At 53.6% G+C, this 21,114-nt stretch overlaps 8 protein-coding genes across 8 annotated transcripts; 3 read left to right on the top strand and 5 right to left on the bottom strand.

Moving 5' to 3' along the window:
- Positions 1 to 234: 234 nt before the first annotated feature.
- Positions 235 to 1,939, bottom strand: ATEG_09995 (MFS transporter; the record flags this gene model as incomplete). Its single annotated transcript, XM_001209297.1, has 4 exons — positions 235 to 1,255; positions 1,312 to 1,505; positions 1,568 to 1,688; positions 1,743 to 1,939. The coding sequence occupies 4 exons, from the start codon at positions 1,937 to 1,939 to the stop codon at positions 235 to 237; spliced, it is 1,533 nt and encodes a 510-aa protein (XP_001209297.1).
- Positions 1,940 to 2,515: 576 nt separating this feature from the next.
- Positions 2,516 to 3,007, bottom strand: ATEG_09994 (nucleoside deaminase; the record flags this gene model as incomplete). Its single annotated transcript, XM_001209296.1, has 1 exon — positions 2,516 to 3,007. One exon carries the CDS (start codon positions 3,005 to 3,007, stop codon positions 2,516 to 2,518), a length of 492 nt encoding a protein of 163 aa, XP_001209296.1.
- A 1,448-nt stretch (positions 3,008 to 4,455) lies between these two features.
- Positions 4,456 to 7,208, top strand: ATEG_09993 (cellobiose dehydrogenase; the record flags this gene model as incomplete). Its single annotated transcript, XM_001209295.1, has 9 exons — positions 4,456 to 4,504; positions 4,560 to 4,738; positions 4,784 to 5,605; positions 5,661 to 6,008; positions 6,239 to 6,416; positions 6,465 to 6,513; positions 6,559 to 6,650; positions 6,696 to 6,925; positions 6,972 to 7,208. The coding sequence occupies 9 exons, from the start codon at positions 4,456 to 4,458 to the stop codon at positions 7,206 to 7,208; spliced, it is 2,184 nt and encodes a 727-aa protein (XP_001209295.1).
- A 592-nt stretch (positions 7,209 to 7,800) lies between these two features.
- ATEG_09992 (MFS transporter) lies at positions 7,801 to 9,077 on the top strand (the record flags this gene model as incomplete). The annotated part of the gene is made up of 4 exons (XM_001209294.1): positions 7,801 to 8,117; positions 8,167 to 8,359; positions 8,405 to 8,449; positions 8,496 to 9,077. The coding sequence occupies 4 exons, from the start codon at positions 7,801 to 7,803 to the stop codon at positions 9,075 to 9,077; spliced, it is 1,137 nt and encodes a 378-aa protein (XP_001209294.1).
- Positions 9,078 to 10,568: 1,491 nt separating this feature from the next.
- Positions 10,569 to 12,020, top strand: ATEG_09991 (glycoside hydrolase 5 family protein; the record flags this gene model as incomplete). Its single annotated transcript, XM_001209293.1, has 5 exons — positions 10,569 to 10,739; positions 10,802 to 11,128; positions 11,187 to 11,652; positions 11,708 to 11,897; positions 11,954 to 12,020. 5 exons carry the CDS (start codon positions 10,569 to 10,571, stop codon positions 12,018 to 12,020), a joined length of 1,221 nt encoding a protein of 406 aa, XP_001209293.1.
- A 436-nt stretch (positions 12,021 to 12,456) lies between these two features.
- On the bottom strand, positions 12,457 to 14,027 carry ATEG_09990 (uncharacterized protein; the record flags this gene model as incomplete). Its single annotated transcript, XM_001209292.1, has 2 exons — positions 12,457 to 12,582; positions 12,642 to 14,027. The coding sequence occupies 2 exons, from the start codon at positions 14,025 to 14,027 to the stop codon at positions 12,457 to 12,459; spliced, it is 1,512 nt and encodes a 503-aa protein (XP_001209292.1).
- A 1,112-nt stretch (positions 14,028 to 15,139) lies between these two features.
- rad14 (DNA repair protein RAD14) lies at positions 15,140 to 16,360 on the bottom strand (the record flags this gene model as incomplete). The annotated part of the gene is made up of 3 exons (XM_001209291.1): positions 15,140 to 15,555; positions 15,614 to 16,208; positions 16,268 to 16,360. The coding sequence occupies 3 exons, from the start codon at positions 16,358 to 16,360 to the stop codon at positions 15,140 to 15,142; spliced, it is 1,104 nt and encodes a 367-aa protein (XP_001209291.1).
- A 1,177-nt stretch (positions 16,361 to 17,537) lies between these two features.
- On the bottom strand, positions 17,538 to 21,095 carry ATEG_09988 (uncharacterized protein; the record flags this gene model as incomplete). Its single annotated transcript, XM_001209290.1, has 2 exons — positions 17,538 to 18,204; positions 18,259 to 21,095. 2 exons carry the CDS (start codon positions 21,093 to 21,095, stop codon positions 17,538 to 17,540), a joined length of 3,504 nt encoding a protein of 1,167 aa, XP_001209290.1.
- Positions 21,096 to 21,114: the final 19 nt, after the last annotated feature.

The raw sequence follows: 21,114 nt of genomic DNA, 5'->3' as shown, positions 1-21,114 counted from the left end.
GCACTTCGTAAGGCGAAATTAGCAGATGGGACTCCTGGATAAATTGTGTTCACTTCGATGGGATCAATTGAATTGCGGAAAACTGGTCGAAGACCAGCAGAAGGGATTTGAATCTGAACCGAGCCAAATAATATATACATTGAGACCGTTGATTGACCTCCAGTACATATGTCTAGTTTCGTTCTAACCTTTACTCTATTTAATAGTACCCTAAACTAGACGAATCAAGCAACATTAGTGAGGATCATCCTCACTCTGGTCGAAATGCTCCCGAGCCCACGGACTGCGCAGGCGGATTCCTCGTCCCATATAGAAAAAGACAAACGGAATGGGAACCAACAGAATCGCGATGAAACCGAGCAAACTCGACGCCCACTCATATCCCAGTCGCTCATACATCTGTGTGGCGAACAGAGGAAACCCTGCGCCAACAAGATTGCGGCAGAGAATGACTCCGGCCAGCGCAGACGCAGAGTATGTTTGATAGCTGTCGACCACATAGTTGAGGATGCTCAGGATGACGATATAGATGCCCGCGCCGAAGAATGCCGACGCAATGATGGGCACAATCCAATGCACAGAGCGATAGCTCGTCCAGGCGAACCAGAACAGCGAGATGGGAAGCAACATCGCGCCGCCGCGCGCCATCCACATGCGGGCTTCTGGAACCCCCTTTCCGCCGTTCTCCGCGACCCTACGCAGATAGTAACGCTCCTGGAGCGGATAGAAACAGAACGCAATCACCGGGCCGATGGCCAACCCCAGGAACGTCAGCCCTTGCTGGCCGACATTGAAGCCGTGGCCCTTTCCAGGACCAAAAACAAGCGGAAAGGCTTCATTGAACAGGTACACCAGGCCGTACACGAAACCGTTGTAGATCGCCGAGAACAGGGTAATCGGCTCGGTGAAGAGAAACCGGATGGGACGCGTGAGGGTAATGGCAAATAATTGATGCAAGCCCTTGCGGCTTCCGGCGTTCACGTCGTGGGCGGATTCGGCCGACTTTAGGCCTTCTGACTGCATTTGCTTTCGGACTCGTTTCACCTTGCGTTGCAGGATGATCGAGTGGCGTGTTTCGGGGATTGTCACAATGATGAGGATCCAAAAGCCCCCCGTGATGGCCATCAGAACCCAGAAAATCCACCGCCAACCGAGATTCAGACCAATATACCCGCTGATGACCAGCGCCATAGGCGGTCCAAAGGTGCTACTCAGCCCATACACAGCCATCGCCCCTCCGCTTTCATTCCGCGCCCTGCCGTACATTAGCTTTGCTGATCCTCGAGGCGCTGTTTGAGCGTAAACACGTACCAGACGTCTGAAATGGTTCCGCCAGTGTTGGTCAAGGGCGCTCCTCCAGCGAACCCACCGATCAATCGACAGACGATGATGGTCCCGATGTTCGGCGCGAGGGCAATGGGCAGTTGGAAAATGAAGAGAATGAACCACGAGATGATGTATACCGGCTGTCTACCGAAATACTCCGAGAGGGGGGCGAGAAGAACCTGCGGTCATGATGCATTAGACCATATCCTGCTGTGGATTCTTGTTTGCAAGTCCAACATACCGGTCCGATGGCAAACCCGAGGACGTACATGGACAAGCACAGCGTCGTGACTTCACTAGATACGCCAAATTCCTCGGCGATCTGAGTGGCACCCGACGAAATGCTTCCTGCGCATAGACAGCTGGATACATGTCAGCGTCCGAGACAATACAAACATCTGAGAAGCTCCACGTACGTCACTACATTCAACATGCTGACCACGTAAGTGATGTACCATTTCCGCCATCTCGCCCAGCAGCGGGGATTGTCGGGATCCCCGGTACCAAAGACGATACACAGTGGGAGCGCCTCTTCGGGGGCACGTCGCGCGCGAGCCAATGCTTCTTCCTCAGAGACCACCTGGGAGAGATCCTCGCGGTACGCATCGGACATCTTGTGCTCCAAAGTGACATCCCGAGGACTGTCGATATGATGATCCTCCGCCGCCATCTTCCTGTCCGGATGCGACTGTGTTTCTTGTCAAGAAAGAAAATTGCACGGAGTCAGCATCTTAAAAGACGGCCTCGCGTCGAGAGTCGGGGCATGGGCTCGGTGAGCGGGGAGTCGGCTCGCCTGCTTTCTCTCCACAGGCTTCATCTCCACAGCCATGTTCCAATAAGAGCAGCTAGATATGTTTTCATCGTCATTATTTGGGGGATCCCCACTGACCGACTGACCCACCGTCGCCTACCGAAGCTTTGCACAAGCTTTCTGCCTGCCAAAACTCGCCTGCCGTGCGCTTCCGGCCCACCGGCTTCCTCGAGCCCTAATGCCAACCGGAGAACAAGATTCCCCACGGAGAGGAGAAGAGGGTCGGTGGCGTACTTTACTATTGGAGACGAGCGTGGATAATCTTCGGGTTTCTTCTCATTTTCTGTATCTCCCCGGTGAGAGGTCTGACGTTTATGCTGCATAAGATACGAATGTCCACGGCAGAGAGCAAACCCCATCCATGCGACCTTATGCATCTCAAGGACCACCCCAATAGCGCCGGGCATCTTCCACGACCTTTGCCTCCCAGCCTGCAACAGGCCCAATGACCTCCACCTTGCGTTGGCCCCGGTCAAACACGGTGCGACAGGGCAAGTCGAGCGTCAGGTTCTCCGGATTGCCGTCGCCGACCACTTTCTGCAGCTCCTTTTCCGACGCGAGGTACACCAGCCGGCCGATGTTGGCCCAGTAGATAGTTCCGGCGCACATGGCACACGGTTCCCAGGTCGACACCAAGGTGGACCGGGCCAGGTACTCGGGGGCGAAATTGTCCGCCGCGTTACGTGCCAGCTCGCACTCGGCGTGTCTCACGTGAGACAGGCTGAGGGATGACATGACCACGGTGGTGTTATCAGGGCCTAAGAGAAGCGCCGTGAACGGTCTTTTCTGGTGGAGATCCTGCGCCGTGCGTTGGAGATTGAGGCACGCTTCGGCCCCGTCGGCCAACTGTCGGTCGCTTAGAGGAAGCATTTCGTTCGATCGTGGACTTGCGTCTGTATTTTGTATCTCTCGTTCCATGTCCATCTCAGAGATAAACCAAAGTTATATGTGCCATGATTCATGGAGATCTCCGAAGATCCCCGCACGCGATCGGAGCCAGCCGGCGGACGCCAAGATAGATAAGGGAAGAGTCAATCTGTCCCCAAGAGAGTAGTCAGGACGGGAATCATCACGAACGGCTACTTAATTCTCCTGGCAAGATGGTAGTTACGCCGGGCGAAAGTGTCGCAGCGTCGCCGCAATGTTTGCAAGCCAGGACCAGGGTTGATTACTGCTCCCAATGCGGTATCGAGCAGAGTTACAAATAGAAGGCCGTCGACTGGTGGATACATTCACCCTTGGACGCTATCGACTTGATTGTCACAAAGTGGCGGGTCACTCACTGCGACGTAGGAATTGACTACTTGGACCTCTGATTTATCCGAGACTAGTGGGCAGAGGACAAGCCACCGATACCTGCAAAGTGGGTAGGACTCCCTTAACCCTCAATAGTTCGATGTACGGAGTACTTCCGAGGATCCCTGAACGGTTAGCAGTGGATGAAACGGACATTAGAACGAGGTATTGTTGGCTCATCTTGCACCAGAGAGGATTGAACCATGTGAGCCCGACAGTGATTCCGAAAATTAGCCAGAAGGACACCGTCCGTCTTAGCTGGCCTTTACCCATCCGGGTCCATGGCCAGGATACTACCCCTGTCCAGGCAGGCATCTTGGGACCTTAACTGCCGGCTGAAGAATGAAGACATAGCGGGGCTCACGTGGCCGACAAGCCGGAAGTATTCCAAGCCTCTATCAAGTTTGACGGGGGGAAGGGGATAAATGCAAGTATGCCAAGGTCTACTATCATCCACAAGCAGTTAGTTAGTGGGTGCAATTGGACGAATCATACCAGCGGCGTTGGATATAGATGAGCCGTGGAAGCTTGAATGGATCATGAGACTGGAGATGTTCCATCTGTCCAGCGCCGAGACCCGGTCAGCCACGCTACATGACGTTGTTATCATGCTGGGAGATGAAGTCCAACCCTCAGCCCTCCGTGGTGCCGTAGGGACGGATGATCACCGTGTCTAAATCGAGACGCGGAGACATGAACCTGTGACAATGGTGCGATCCCTGAGAACACGATGCAGGGATCGGACTCCTCAAGACACCGTCTCCAGCTAGGCAGGGCTCTGCAAACTTGACGGACTCGAATTTCTCCTTTCTCCACTTATCCCTGCCCAGAAGAATCATCTAATTTCCGACAGCCATGCATGCAGCGATCCTGGAAGTAGGTGCCCAGGCGGCCCGTCATGCCGTCCATTGCAGAGGTTGGCCCCCGGACATTTCGACGGCCGCGAGCATATATCTTCTGGCTGAATCCTCCCGGGTCGATCTGTTTCTTGTTGCTCATCGCGGGATTTTGTTCGATTCGCGATGGGTCTCTTCGTTCGTCTGTTTGGCACGCTTTTGGCGGCCAGCACTGGTAAATTGCCATACATCATACCATAGTAGAACCCGCTGGCTAATCTTCAGATCAGTGTTGCAGCCATGTCTGGGACAGTCCGGTACCCCGGTGGTGTATACAGATCCCGACACTGGCATCGTGTTTGATACATGGAAGATCCCAGCCGGCACTGTGACGGGGGGTATGACCTTTGGTGTTGCCCTGCCCAGCGACGCATTGACGACTGATGCCACCGAGTTCATCGGCTATCTGGTAGGATCCCTCCCCAAGTGACTGACCCGGTCTAACCTTGCATAGGAATGTGCCCTTGATGCATCCGCGGGCGGATGGTGCGGTCTGTCCCTGGGTGGTAGCATGACGAGCAACTTGCTTTTCATGGCGTATCCTTATGAGGACACCGTCTTAACCTCTCTCCGATTTGCCTCGGGTTATGTCATGCCAGACGTTTACGCCGGGAATGCCACGGTTACCCAGATCAGCTCGACTGTGAACTCCACGCACTTCACCCTCCTGTTCCGATGTGAAGGCTGTTTGTCGTGGAATCATAACGGACAGACAGGCTCTGCAAGCACCAGCGCGGGTCGGTTGGTCTTGGGTTGGGCGCAGGCTACGGAGAGCCCGACCAACCCTTCTTGCCCCGATGACATTTCTCTGGTGCAGCATGATAGCGGGTCGATCTGGGTGGCGACTCTGGACAAGAATGCCGCCAGCGCATCGTATGAGGAATGGACCGCTTTGGCCAACAAGACCGTCCCCGGAGACTGCTCCGGCGATGGCGGTGGGGGCTCTGGTCCCGAGCCTGTTCCTGTCCCTGACGGTGCGGCATATGATTACATCATTGTTGGCGGAGGCGCAGGTGGACTCCCGCTCGCTGATCGACTGAGTGAAGCCGGCCATAAGGTGCTGCTGATCGAGAAGGGTCCCCCTTCATCGGGACGATGGGGCGGAACAATGAAGCCCGCCTGGCTGGACGGCACCAATCTGACTCGCTTTGATGTCCCAGGCCTGTGCAACCAGATCTGGCATGACTCCACGGGGATTGCGTGTGATGGTGTTGACCAGATGGCCGGATGCGTTCTCGGTGGCGGCACCGCCGTCAACGCGGGACTCTGGTGGAGAGTAAGTTCCCATCCCATATTCTGCCTGCAGACGGCCAGTAGTATTGACAAGGCAGCCTTACCCACTCGACTGGGACGTGAATTTCCCCTCGGGATGGCAGTCGGGAGACATGCTGGCGGCCACAAACCGGGTGTTTTCGCGAATTCCAGGCACTATCACCCCATCCACGGACAGCCGCCTGTATCTGCAACAGGGGGCCAATGTTCTGTCGAACGCCTTGCTTGCGGGAGGGTATCGCTCCCTGAGCCTCAACGACAACCCTGACCAGAAGAACCACACTCTAGGCCATACCCCGTACATGTTTTCTCACGGAGAGCGAGGTGGTCCGCTTGCAACGTATCTTGTTTCGGCCAGTGGAAGAGACAACTTTGATCTGTGGTTGAACACCACGGTCAAGCGAGTGGTCCGCAGTGGAAGCAAGGTGACGGGAGTTGAGGTTGAGGCTACGCTTGATGGAGGATATGGAGGAACTGTCAATTTGACGGACAGTGGCCGGGTCGTGCTCTCTGCAGGGACATTTGGCAGCGCCAAAATCCTTATGCGAAGTATAAGCTCCCTTTTCTCTATCTGCAGTGCCCAGCTAACAGGGATATAGGTGGAATTGGCCCGAAGGACCAGTTGACGGTTGTGCAGAACTCCTCCGACGGGGAGACGATGATTGAAGAATCGCAGTGGATCGAGCTTCCTGTGGGCGAGAATCTCATCGACCACACTAACACTGACCTGGTCTTTACGCATCCCGATGTCGTCTTCTACGACTTTTACGCGGCGTGGGATTCGCCGATTGAGACCGATGCCCAAAGCTATCTGAGTATGTTGTATCACCAGAAATTTAGGCAATATTAACACGTCTGTGCAGACAACCGCGCCGGAATCCTCGCCCAATCCGCGCCAAATATCGGCCCTATGTGAGTACGTCCTTCGCCATTATGAACCTCCCGCTGATTGTGTAGTTTCTTCGACGAGGTCACCGGCTCTGACGGCGTCACCCGGCAGTTGCAGTGGACCGCACGCATGGAAGGGTCCCACGATATCCCCGACGGACGTAAGATACCCAGCGTCCTGGATGGAATAATACTAACATGACTAGATGCAATCACTGTCAGTCAATACCTGGGCCGCGGTATGAGCTCGCGTGGCCGAATGACCCTTAGTGCCAGCTTGGACACTACGGTGTCGACACTGCCGTGGCTTCGTGATCAAGCCGACGTCGATGCTGTCATCAAGGGCATTGAGAACCTCAAAGCTAGACTGAGCCGCAGCAACGTGACATGGGCCTACCCGGCCAGCAATGTATCCATCGCTGACTTTGTTAACGATGTACGGATCCCACTCCTGTGAGCTTTTCCCACGCTAACGGTCACAGTTGCCAATTACTGCCTCAACGCGACGCGCCAACCACTGGATGGGCACCTGTAAGCTGGGCACGGACGATGGTCGCAACGGGGGTACTTCGGTGGTTGACCTCAACACGAAAGTGTATGGGATGGACAATCTGTTTGTGGTCGACGCTAGCATTTTCCCCGGCATGGTGACGACCAACCCTTCGGCCTATATCGTCACTGTTTCGGAGCACGCTGCCGACAAAATTTTGGCCTTGTAAGAGGGTGTTATCCGGTTGGCTTGTCTCTGCTGCGCTTGCATGTTGTCCTTCGCATGGGACACGTTCGCTCTCCTCCGGAGTTCTTCTTTAGCCTCAATTCACAGCATGCAATGCAAACTACCCCAGAAAATCCCGTAAATCATACTCTTCCATTGGCTAGACCATGCTCCGGGGATATCCCAACGCAGGTAATCCATCATTAATAACATCTGACAAAGCCCGAGCCTCGTGTGTTCCCCTCACGAAGGTAACGGGCAGACCAGCATGAAAGCAGTAATAATTGCCATCCTGAAGCCCGCTAACCCATTCCCCCGGTCTTTAGCCCTAACCCCGGCTCGCAAAGACGGGGAGAAGACCCAAACGATCCTGTTCGTTGGCATTTCTTAATTTCTGCTAAGACGCCAAGGGGTCGCTAGCCCGGTGAGACGGACTATCTTAGCCAAAAAGGCCCCAGCTACCGGTATCGCGTGGAGAATTTTTCTTATTAAACACGAGGAGAGTCCATTCGCACGATTGGATTTGCATTTCTCCGACATCAGCCCGATAAGAGCTTTCTCTTCCCGTGTCGCTGCCATTCCCTGCATCTGGCGTTATGGACGTTGAGCAGTCTCCCTCCCCACGCCTCGAGGCGGGATCTGATGGAGAGAAGAAAACCCCGACCGTTGATCTGGAGCAACTGGGGGAACGTGAGGGTTATGTGTTGGATACGTCTGTCCTACAGGACCAGGACCTGAAGACCACGGCAGACGGAAAGACGGTCCTCATTCCACAGCCGAGCGACTCGCCCAACGACCCTCTTAACTGGTCCCCGTTCAAGAAGCACCTGATTCTCATCATCATATCGGCCACCTCGTTTCTACCGGACTATGGCAGTGCGACGGGCGCCGTCACGCTCATTCCCCAGGCCGCGTAGGGCCCTTCCCTGCTCCTGAGGTGAGAATCTGCTAACATCCTCTAGTGAATGGAATATGACTCAGGACCATGTAAACCATTCGCAAGTTGGGAATGTGTTTATGCTGGGTGCTGGCGGGATTTTCGTGGTTGCTCTCGCCGCTTATTTTGGCCGATTCCCTGTGTTGTTCTGGTTCGCGCTCCTCGCAGTAGGCACTGCCGTATGGTGTGCTGCAGCTCAGTCTTTTGAGTCCTTCATGGTATGTCCATCGGAAAGCGCTGGGTGTGATATCTGACATGGATAGGCTGCGCGCATCTTGAACGGTTTCTTCTCCACGGTTGCTCAAGGGGTGAGTCATGCCGACTTCATTCTATACCCAATGCTAACTATGGTAGGGCGGTCTGATGTTCATCAAGGATATGTTCTACTTCCACGAGCAAGCCAGGAAGATCAACATCTGGAGTGGCTTCATCGTTCTGTCGCCGTACCTTGGGCCGCTACTCGCCGCCTTCATCATCAACACTCAGAAATGGCAGTGGGCCTTTGGTGTGTACAGTATCGAGACCGGGTTGTGCTTGATGGCGATTATTCTCTTCGTCGACGAAACCTACTACGACCGTAAGACGAGACAACCTGATCTGGTACCCAACGGCCCGCGATGGAAAAGAATGCTCGGCATCCAGCAGTATCAGACCCATTATATCAAGAACAGTGCCTGGGATGCCGCGAAACGCCCGCTACTCCTCATCATCAAGCCGGTCGTGTTCCTCGCAACCTTGTATTACATGCTGACATTCGCCTGGGTGGTCGGAATCAACACAACATTGTCGATGTTTGTCGGTCCATTGTACGGCTTTGGGCCGAAGCAGATTGGTAGCCCTCTACTTTCTCCCCCGTCGTATTGGATGATATCTAATGCGCTGCACCAGGCTTCTTCTACTTCACTCCAGTCGTCGCCGCTCTTCTCGGTGAAGTGATCGGACACTGGCTCCATGACTTCGTCGCGAATGTCGCCGCCCGCCGCAACAAAGGACGCTTCGAACCCGAGTTCCGTCTGTTCGCAATGTCCTTTGCTCTCCCATTCATGATTGCCGGTCTGATTCTACTTGGATTCGCTCTCGAGAACGGGTACCATTACATGCTGACGGCGCTTGCCTGGGGGCTCTACGTTTTTGGAATCATGATCGTGACTGTCGGCATCAATGCATATGTCCTGGATTGCTACCCGGAAGCCAGCGGCGAAGTTGCGGCTTGGCTGAACCTGGGGAGAACCACTGGAGGGTTCATTGTTTCCTACTTTATGGTCACTTGGGCCGATCGTCAGGGAGCGAAACGCCAGATGGGCACTATGACCGGCATCGTGGTGTTTGCCTTTTTGATCATCATCTTGCTGCAGGTCGTGGGGAAGAGATTGAGGCTATGGGCTGGGCCGGTGAACTTCAAGACGGCTTGAGGATTCGCATATTGTACTTGGACTGTTTGCCGGAAGGCGTTAGGATAGATTGTCGTAGTTCAAGACCTCTTGGCAGGTTGCACCGTCTGGCGCTGTTCTTTAGTGAGATATTCAGATTGCACATCGTCCCCTGGCGGGTTTGTAGAGCACGAAGTGCTGGGTGCATATACCGATTGCACGTAACCTCCCCTATGTGGTTATATGCATACAGTAATGTGGGTGTGACTGTACGAAGGCAAGAATCAGAGACGTGTTGTCAGCTCGTTTGCCTCACCCATGTATATGGTGGGTGGGCCATTCTAGATGAAACCGTCTACCTTATACTTCCGTAACATACAACCATATAGCATTGGCAGATTAAGGAAATATATGCTGCTTGTGTTCAAGGAATGGCCTATCAGGATATGATGGAATTGACCGAGATGCACCCAGACAATCAGTGGGTTTTCATGCAGGAACTTATTCCATTCAGATAACGTGCACAACTCCTGCCTTCATGTATCTTGTTTGACGTGGAAACTTGTATCATCTCTTGCTCCTCCATACTGCTAGCTTCAGGGGGATCTACAAATTAGCTGCTGTTAATATGATACACACAAATACCCATGGGGCGGTTGATCCAAAAGGAGACGGAGATATTGGCCGGCTTGGCGATTGTTGCGCAACTTCTCTCCTTGTCGAAATGGGAATAAGCCGTCGAGATCCCCATACCCCCGGTCTCGGCAGACATCTGGGGATCCTTAATGCCTCAAACGGCCAATATTCACCAGAATCGGCTCACTATAAGCGTTTGTGTGCAAAACATGATGCCGAACTATGCCAAAGGGAGCTTCTGCCCAAAGCTCCTCGGAAAGCTGGAGGAACGTTCATTTATTAAACCCCAGGGGCCAAGACGGAGTCTCCCCGTATGAGATGAGGTCTAGTATTGTTTTGGAAACGATATATTCCGCAAAACGTGTCGGATATCTCATAGATGTACATCCTGATCGTTGTGATTAGATAGCAGAGATTCAAGATGCTCATCAATTTCGAAAAGGTCTTATCTCTGGCTCTCCTGGCTGGTAGCGTGAGTGGCCGCAAACATGTCCCGAGAGGCTTCGTGACAACCTCAGGAATGAAGTTTCAGCTGGACGGGAAGGATTTCTACTTCGCCGGCAGCAATGCGTATTACTTTCCATTCAACGATGTGAGGAAATGGAGCCCCTGCAGTACTATCGAGAGGTACTTATGACTGACGCCTTTACACAGAACCAAACCGATGTCGAGCTGGGTCTTGCTGCTGCCAAACAGGCGGGACTGACTGTCTTCCGTACCTGGGGGTTCAATGACAAGAACGCCACTTATATCGAAGGCGGCCTACCAGCTTATGGTGGAGAAGGAGCAGGAACAACGGAAGTTGTCTTCCAACGCTGGGCTAACGGCACATCGACCATCGACCTGGAGCCATTCGACAAGGTTGTGAATGCTGCGAAAAATACCGGCATGAAATTGGTCGTTGCTCTCACGAATAACTGGGCTGACTATGGCGGCATGGATGTATACACCATCAACTTGGGTGGCCAGTATCATGACGATGTAAGTGCCCTCGCCACTTGCCGTAAACGCCCCGGATAGCCACCTGACAGCAGCCTAGTTCTACCGTCTTCCAGCGATCAAGAAAGCATACAAGAGGTACGTAAAGGAGATGGTGACTCGCTACCGCGACTCGCCAGCCATCATGGCCTGGGAGCTGGCCAACGAGCCTCGCTGCGGAGCTGACGGGGTGCGCAACTTGCCCCGGAGTGCAGACGGTTGCAACCCGGAAGTCCTCACGGCCTGGATTGATGAGATGAGCACGTATATCAAGAAACTCGACCCCCATCATCTGGTGACATGGGGTGGTGAAGGCGGGTTCAACATTGAGTCTGACGACTGGGCGTATAATGGCGCGGATGGAGGAGACTTTGACAACGAATTGGCCTTGCCCAACATCGACTTCGGCGTCTTCCACTCGTATCCTGACTGGTGGAGCAAGACGGTGTCGTGGACAAACCAATGGATCCGTGATCACGCTGCCGCGATGAGAACGGGCCGGAAACCGGTTGTCCATGAAGAATACGGTACGAGACAAAGACCCTCGCTGTTATCATGACCGGAACTAACAGGAACACATAGGCTGGTTGACCCCCGAAGCTCGTCTTGAGTACCTCGGAACCGTCTCTAATATCACGCGCCTCGAGGCCGTCGGAGGCTGGCAACAGATCAGCGTCAGCGAGAAAATGTCGGATATGTACTGGCAATACGGTTACTCGGGATACTCCTATGGACGGAATCACAATGATGGATTCACAATCTATCTCGATGAGTTAGTCCCCAGTTAATCAACCCAGACCTCATGATATACTGACAAGTGCCCATCAGTCCCGAGGCAAAGGAGCTTGTCTATAAGCATGCCAAAGAAGTGAAGAAGCTCAACCGCCGCCACTGAATAGATGTTTGTTCATCATTGCTGGATTACAGGATCTATCTTGGTTTGTATCTCGATGGGAGTCCGGTTTGGATGCCATTCCTTCCGTGTTTGATGTTTGGTGAAGGGTCATCTTCATCTATCATCGAGCGTGGACAGGTCCAGGACTACTAGAACAATCTATTGTACTCATACAACATAAACCACAAAACGTCTACTGTGGCATGTCATAACTTATGTAGATAAGAGGACCGAAAGATGCATCATGCAGCGCTTGAATAAGAAAAACTAATGTGCCCAGAGAAAATATCACTAAGTCAAAGGAAAATTTCTTGGCCAACTGAAACTCTCAACAGACCACAAGTCATATATGGCCAATAAAGCGATAAGACACAGGAGACACCTAGGAGAGAGTTAATCCGAAGTACCCTCAGGGGTCAAAATCTCCTGTACCCTACTAAAGCTGCAGGCGGTGGCCATGGTACTTCCAATCCGGAGAAGGAATGTCCTTGACAGATAATTCCTCTCGCTCCGGGAATCCATCGAACGACCTGGCATACGTTGCAATCGAGTGAGCAACAAGCTGTCATGTGAAGGACATCAGTTAGCACCATGTACTGCAGCCGGGAATTCAGTTCTCACCTTAGTGTTCCATTCCCACGCCGTGAGGTTAACGTTGGCCACTGTATCACAGATCTGGTGATAACACGGATCATACCACTCCCCTGCAGTTCCGCCAAACATCTCTTGCTCTGCCTGTGTCTTCACTCCCTCGGCACCTGTAGCAATCCCACCACCCGGGATGCCGTGTCGGATGAATGCATCATAATCACTACGTCCGTCGAACGGAATGTAGGTAAAGTTTAGACCATGTCGTTCGTAGAAATCGGTGTAGAGATCCCGGAGCTCCTCTGATCCAGTCGGGTTCACTGCATTGGTGGCATTGTAGACCTGGAACGCGTAGTTTGGAGACGCCAACATGTCGTAATCCATGAATAGTCGAATGACTTTCGACTGCTCTGGTGTCAAGACGGAAACGTAGTAGTCGGACCCAAGCAAGCCTTCCTCCTCTCCAGCCCACCAGGCGAAACGAACGCAATTGTTGACGCGGTAATGAGAGAGGGCGGTCGCAAGCTCCAGGAGGGTCAGACTACCAGATCCATCGTCGTTGATACCAGGGCCTTCAGCGACACTGTCACTGTGCGCCCCAAGCATCACGCAATTGTCGGGGTCCCCATCAGTGGTCTGCGCGATGATATTGGTGGTGATGATGGTGTCGACTACAGCGTCCATGTAGGCGATGCCATCCACCTTTTCACCATCTTTCAGCTGCTTTAGGAAAGGAGCCGCGTCGGTATCAGAGAGGCCCCACGTGGCTACGTGGTCCGGGGTGGGAGTGCCGAGTGTACCACTGAGGTCCCCTTTTTCGTTATTGTATACGACCGCCGCGATGGCCCCCGCTTTCCCTGCAAGATCGGACTTGGTACCAAATGGACAGGTGCCACGGCGGATGAATGCAATTCCACCAGCCAAGGACGACGGATAGTCGGTCGCCTCGCACCCGTCATTTGACACTGCAATCAACGACCCGTATACCGGCTGTTTGTCCGTGGTGGCCGGGGTCAATCCCATCGGAGTTGCGGATTTCGGGACTTCATGGCCGAGGACGAGACGGGACTCGAATACGTTCCCCGACACGGCGGGAAATGACTGGTTTGTCACGGAATAGTAGTCTCCGAGATCGGTGATGGTGGAATAGATGTAGTCGATCGTCCCCAGATGGCCCTTGCTTCCGATTACTCGGGTCGGGTGATTGTACTCATCATTGCCCAGCTCAGCGATCTTATATAAGGCTTCCGCTCTCTTCAGGAGGTTGTTGGAATCGACGTGGCTCTGGAGCGCTTCAGAACTCACGAGCTCCTTGGCGGCGGTGGGGACTTGGGGGGCGGACGGAGACAAGGGAACCTGGTTATCCTGGCCGAGGCCGAGGAAAAGGGACGGCAGAAGAATATCGGATGGTATTCGCATGGCGGAGGACAGTCAGTAGTCAGTTGTGAAAGATGAGAGCAAAGGGCAGCAACAGGCGGAGTTCTCAAGGGAGAAGGGGAAGAATGGAGGAGGCTGGAACTTGGAGCTTGGAGCTTGGGGCTTGGGGCAGTTTACTATCATGCGCTTATCATGCTCTTATCTTATCATTATCATGTGAGATCAACTTGACCCAGGCCGCCTACCGTAGATGGTGCATTCTGCCAGGCACCGACTTTCACAATGATGCTGGAGCCTGAGGCTCCGAAGTTGGTTGTCGCGATGATAATCTATGACATTGATGCGGCGAAGCTCATATCGTTACTGGTACTGTTGATCGCACTGGCCAATCGCTGCTTGCGTATGCGCAGCAAGAAGGGCGAGGGCGGGAAGAAATCGCCGGTCTAATTTCAGAGCATAGTGCTCGTTACGGGTTGGACGACTACCTTGACAATCTGATCGCGCAGTTCGCCCTTCCTGGCGGTTGGTGGACACCACAATGGACGGACTAGGAGAGGAGAGGGATCATGTGAGGTCTATTCCAGATGGGTCCTGCTGTCGCGGGCCCGTACTTCAGTCTCTTCTTCTCTGCCAACCGCATAGGTGAGAACAGCCATATCACAGAATTTGACACCTGTCCCCAGCTTTCGTACGGACGCCCTCAACAACAATGCGGCTTCCCTACGCTTTGCCGTTGGCGGCCCATCTGGAGCCTCTCCGTCAACGGTTTCGCTCTTCCAGAGTACTCCGTTCGAATGCAGGATCTCCTGCCTCCAAGCAATCTCCGGGCAATGGCTAGACCCGTGGGGTGACAGGGAACGGGTGCAAGGACGGGGCTTCCAGCACTCCAGCCACCTAGCCAAGAACGTAGGTAGTATTCCGTAGACCCTTCCAAAGCCCTAAGGCATCGGGCCAGACTCCCTCCGCTCCTGGGCGAGGTATATGTATCAACAAGGTAGCTCCGCCACATAGCTCCCATATGGCACCGGTATCAACCGTGAGAAGTGACCCATCCATACTGAGGGTGGCATTACTGGGACGAAGGCACTGATTTGCATTCTCCCGCCCCATCGTTGCCGTATATCTTCATGCCCACTGCAGCTATACAGCAGAGCTCAGAACTCCAACTCTTCGACCTCCATTCCACAATCCACACATTTCTTCACACTAATACCCGTGTCTGGATTCTCAGTGGACCTCCCCCATTGATGGACGTGTCTTCCACCATTTCCGAGATCATCACCAAAGTTCCCGCCAGCAACGCCTTGGCGGCTCCGTCGATAGGCATCCACCCGCGTTCGTTTCTTCAAATCATTGAGTTTGGTCTTGAATTTCGCTTCGCGTCTTCGCTTCTTCTCGCCCTCTCGGCGTTCGAATTCCGCGTCCAGGGCTTCGGGGGAACCCCACTTCTTTTCGGAGAAAGCGTATTCCTCCACCTGGTAGCGTAGATAGAGCATCATGTTATTCCATGTCGACTTGTGGGGGTTTGGTCGTTCCAGGTGAGGCAGAAGTTCTTCATCTCTAAGTTCAGCTAAGGCAGGTCATTAGCATCCAGCAGAATGTAGTCCCTGCGAGCGTCGAACACGTACGATCCGTCAGGAGATAATCCTCCTTGGCCTCCGTCTTGGTCAAAAGACTGTACTTTTCGGGATACTTCTCCTTGCAGGGATTGCAGACGCAGCACCGTAGGGTTTCCTCCCACTTCCAATCAATCTCCAGATTTCCGCATTCCCGACACTTTTTTTGTTGGCTCTTATCATCCAGAACGCTTAGTCCCGGTTCAAACGGCCCAGCCCGATTTTGACGGAGCGACGTGAGCAATTGCTGTCGCTCCCATTCCTTTTGCGTCATGTGCGCCGGTTTCTGTTCCGACTTGCCATCCCGAACGTGTAGAGCCTTGTTGAATGGATCGTCTTCCTCCGTCAAGAACCCTCCTTTCGTATCCGTCATCTTACTGAAATCGTAGTCGACATATTTGGCAAAATTTCGGGCCGGTTTGATTGCATCGAGCGGACGGGGGGCCGATGTTGCGTCGCGCACAGTGGCGGGGGTGTCGGAGGCTGTCATCGAGTTGTAGGAGCGCTTGACACCCGTCGTGGAGACGGGATTCGACGAGCGGTTTGCTCGTGATTGCTCGGCTTCTCTTTGTTCACGAATCGCCTTCGCTTTCAGCCGGTTCGTCTCCTGGCAAATGCATCCGAGTTAGATGGGCCGGTTTAGCTCTTGCTGCGGAGAAGCCATACGATTTTCTTCAACTGTTCGGGTGTCAGGGCTCCCCGAGAGGGGCCACCATGGACGGAACTGGGAGGAGGCGTTGATCTCCGATCCGCACTCATTTTGGGCGACTGTTAATAGGTCGTAAGAGAAATCTGAAGATGAACGCGAGTGCAGGAACCAACTTCAGCAGTAGACGATGATGAGTAATGATCACTATGGACGGTGACGTCGGATGCTGTTTGGCAAGTTTGCATTATTTGCATGCATCGTGCGAGAGACCATTCCTCTTCGGGTAGATTATTATTGCACGACAGGCGCGTTTCGGACGCGCACCCGCCTCTGCTTTAGCAGTATGGAGACCGTCGCGGCCATTGAGCCAAGGACGGGTAGGCGATGGCGAAAGTCCAGTCTTGGGGGCTGCGGCGAGGTAGTTAATCCGTTGGGGTGGATCGATCAGACACAGCGAAATCACCGCACTGGATATATATATCCCAATAACCGTGACCTTCAGCAAGGGTATCCACACCATCACTCAAAGCTTCAAGGCAACGCACACGGTGGGCTGCATCTTCGAATACTGACTGAATACCACGGCGTCTAGAAAGACCAGGCATAACCAGTAAAGCAAAGCAAGGGAAGGCAGTGAAGGGGCACGTAGTGTGGAGGAAGAACAACAGTCCAAAGATACAACGAACAAAAGGGGAGCTTACTAAAGGAAATACCACGGCCAACAACTGAAGCAAATACTCCGATGGGAGGGTTGGTAATAATCGCTAAAGGTTCATTGATGCCGGAATGCGCCAAGTCGCGTTTAAAAACCGCATCATTCATCCGGAACCGCCATAAGGGCGCACAAGAGATTAGCCCTCGAAACCGCACAACAGTTAGGCTCAGCAGCTAGAGCCTAGAAAGAAGTCCGAGCCCGAAAACGGATGCGTATTGACTAGTCTAGCATGATACGTATCATCAATAATGCACGAGCGATTACACACGTATGCTGTGAGTAGATTCGTATATCAACTAATCAGGTTCATGCTGAACGGATGTAGTCTATCTATTGAAGGGATTACTACTGCAGGTGTTCCAGCAAAGAAGCAGGAATCCTGTGCTCGGAGACGCCTCAATTCAACAAAGCCGGTACAAATGCAGTAAACCCAAAAGAAACATCGAACAGAGCAAGGCATCACCAACACCGGGCCTCATGTCTCAACACGGTGTATCCGGTATTCGATACTCTCAATAACATGATCGAGCTGTGCCGATGGTAACCCAAAAGGCAAAGTAGAACCCGTACATCTAATTGGACACCCCTTTCTCCACGTCGCTGGCATCGGACTTGTCCGGATCGTTCTCCTTGCGAGACCACAAACGGCGCATTCCGCGGCTCAATGGACGGCCAAGAGTGTGCACGCCGCGCCTCAAAGGCCGATAGACCAGCACAAAAGGGGTACCGACCACGTGTGCAACCGCTGCGAACCAAGAATCAGGAAAGGTTCGGATGCACATCGCCCAGGGGAGACTGAGCGCCGCCACGAGGATACAGATGGCCCACTGGATGCCGTTGATCTTCGTGATGCTGAATGCGACCCCACCAAAGTTGGCGATCACCGCCTGGCAGCCGATCATGAGGATGTTGATGCCGATGAAGAACCAGTTGCGGTGGAGGTTTTCAAACACATTGAACTTGTTGTCCAGCCGTCGGTTGTTGAGTTCGTTAAAAATCTGCATCCAGACGAACGTGTTGAACACCACTGATCGCCTCTCGAGGTCGGGCCAATCGAGAAAGCCAGGCCCCTCGGCGAAGTGCAGGATGAGAGTCACCGTCAGCTGGAAGATAGACTGGCCGATAATCATCTTCCACATGGTGACAGAAAAAAGCGGCGCACCACCTTTTATTGGCTTCCGGTTGAGGATCTGCTCCGTGGGAGGGTCCGTCGCCAAGGCGAGAGCGGCGAGGGAGTCCCTTTAGTGATATTATTAGTGATGTATTGAGAGACACAGGTCCGTGGAGCCTTACATGATCAGGTTGATCCACAGCAGCTGTACGGCTGTCAAAACAGATCGCATCTCGGGATCCGAGACCGAAGAAATGAATGTCAACAAGACAGCGGTAATGTTGACTGTGATTTGAAACTGAAGGAATTTCCGAACGGCGTCGTTGACAGCGCGTCCCCACATCAAGGCTGTCAAAATAGATGCGAAGTTGTCGTCCATTAGTACAATAGCGGACGCTTCTTTGGCAACCTCCGTGCCGGCAATGCCCATGGAGAACCCGATGTTTGCTGCTTTCAAAGCGGGCCCATCGTTGGTGCCATCGCCAGTCACGGCCACAATCTCTCCCAGAGCTCTCAATCGCGTGACGAGGATGCGCTTGTCTTCTGGAGAGGAGCGAGCAAGGACCTGAAGGTTGGGTAAAACTTCATCGAGCTCCTCGTCTGTCAGTCGGCGGAAATCAGGCCCTTCCATAATGACACCACCTGTGTAAATCCCACAGTCAGTTGCAATCGCTTTTGCAGTGACCATGTTATCGCCGGTCACCATTCGTACAGTGACTCCGGCGTGATGGCACTTGGCAACTGCCTCTGGTACACCGGGACGGATTGGATCCTGAATTCCAACTACGCCGAGCAAGGACATGTCCTTCAACAACAGGCTCAAGTCCGCTGCAGAGGAATCGGCAGGGTCCACAGCATCTTCTGGCGGCCACTCAGGAAAGTCGCGATAGGCCAGAGAGATCGTCCGAAGAGACTGCTGCGCATAAGCCAGAATAATCTCTTCGAATCTCCCACGCTCATCAGCATACATGGCCTGCTGTCCAGAGGGCGTCCAGTACGTGGAGCTACAGCCAAGGAGAATCTCAGCCGCGCCCTTCACCAGGAATCGGTATTGACCGGTAGGAAGCTGGACCACAGCTCCCATACACTTGCGGCCGGAATCAAACGGCATCAACTGTACTGTAGGCAGATTGGCTCGCTCCTCGACCAGAGACACCATTCCGAGCACGTCACGAGCAAATCCCAGGAGCGCTGTCTCTGTCTTGGAACCGACAAACCCTGGGACCCCATTCTCCTCGCCCTCAAAGGCGGTGGAATTGATCGCTATCGACTCGATGATCATGCACTTCTGCTCGTCAGGGAGCATGCCTGCAAACTCTGGCGATCGTCGTTCGTGTCCAGTCTGGTTCTTGTCGTCGAAATCCGCATTGCCAAATGAGCCAGTAACCACGGTCATCCGATTCTGTGTCAAAGTGCCAGTTTTGTCGGAGCACACGGTAGTGGCGTTTCCCATCGTCTCGCACGACTTGAGGACTCGAACAAGGTTATTCGACTTCACCATTCGGGTGGTCGCAAATGCAAGGGCCAGAGTAACGGCCAGCGGGAGACCCTCCGGCACGGCGACCACAATCACGGTGATGGCGACAATCAGGATGTCGGTGAACTGGGAGGCTTTCTCGGCGCTGGTGCCCGTGTTGCTCGACAAGCCACCCAGGAATCGAAACAGGAGCACGAAAAATAGCAGGAGAGCAGCACTGCTACCGAGTTTGGCGATGGCTCCAGCCAGGTGGTCCAGCTTTTTCTGCAGCGGAGTCGGTTCCATATCCTGGCGCATCGCCATAAGAATCTTTCCAAAGCTGGAGTTGACCCCAACCGATGTCACCAAGCATCGTCCGACGCCTTCCAGGACCTTGCTTCCGGATATAATGAAGGGATCCATATCTTGTACTCGGGTGTGACCCGCCTCCAGGAGACGCATCACCTGTTCGGCGCCAGTCTTCTTCAGTTGATCTGACTCACCCGTCGCTGAGGACTCATCGCACTTAAGGTTATGGCCGTCGATGAAAATCCCGTCGACCGGGACTAGATCTCCCGGCTCAAGATTCAAGACATCACCCACCAGCACATCATAGACAGGGATGCGGATAGTCTTCCCAGATCGAATAACAGTCACCTCGCGATCTTCCTTCTTCTTGTTGAGTCGAACAAAAGCTCGTTCTTTCTGGTAGTCGTTCAATGAACCAACCATGACGACGATGACGATAGCAACACAGATCGCACATCCTTCCACCCAATCCAAGCCCATTCCCGACGAGCTCCGTTTTGAGTGACCCTGATCTCCCTTGTTGGAGCTGGAGTGGCTTGAACTGAATGTCTCATAAAGACCTAGAGCCAGCGAGATGACCGCCGCAACTGTTAGGAGGATCAACACCTTGTCGTTATACGCCATCCACATGAGCCGCCACAGGGGTGTCGGTTTCTTTTCCGGGAGCGTGTTCCGCTTATAGACCCGGATGCGATCCGCGAAGACATCAGTTGGCCCCTTCCCTGCTGCCTTGGATGCAGTCCCAGTACTCTCGTATTTACCATGAGCCACCGCAGCCTCGTCGAGACTGAGACCTGCTGAAGCATCCGTATGTAGACCGCGTGTCAGGCCGGGGAGCCCGCCTAGGGCAACAAATGCCGGCAGGGACTTGGGGTTCAAAAGCTTATTGAGCTGTCCTGGCGAGAACTCGAAGGGGTTATCGTCCACCACGAAGTCGCGCTCTGACCCGGGATCGGGTTGAAGAGCCTGTTCCAGTTCGCCGACGGAATAGATACCGGTAGCCCCATACGATAATGCATCTTTCTCTTTGCGCAACTCTGACTGGGGAGTGCTCGGTGCCATGGTGCTCCCGCTCATAGCTCGATCCCGGCCTGTCTGGGTAACAATGGCGGTCAAGTTACTGTTCGATCGGGTTCGGGTCAAGGCATCACTTGCAGGTCCATCGTCCGGGGCGTTGGGACTTGCGCTGTCGGATGCTTGGAGCGTTATTTGGGGAATCGAAGGCTCGGGATGCTCATCGTGAGCGCCCATCATGTTGAAGTTCAGTCACGTT

The sequence above is a fragment of the Aspergillus terreus genome, genomic scaffold (assembly GCF_000149615.1).
Source record: "Aspergillus terreus NIH2624 scaffold_16 genomic scaffold, whole genome shotgun sequence".
Classification (NCBI taxonomy): domain Eukaryota; kingdom Fungi; phylum Ascomycota; class Eurotiomycetes; order Eurotiales; family Aspergillaceae; genus Aspergillus; species Aspergillus terreus.
This window is presented reverse-complemented; position numbering and strand designations above follow the sequence as displayed.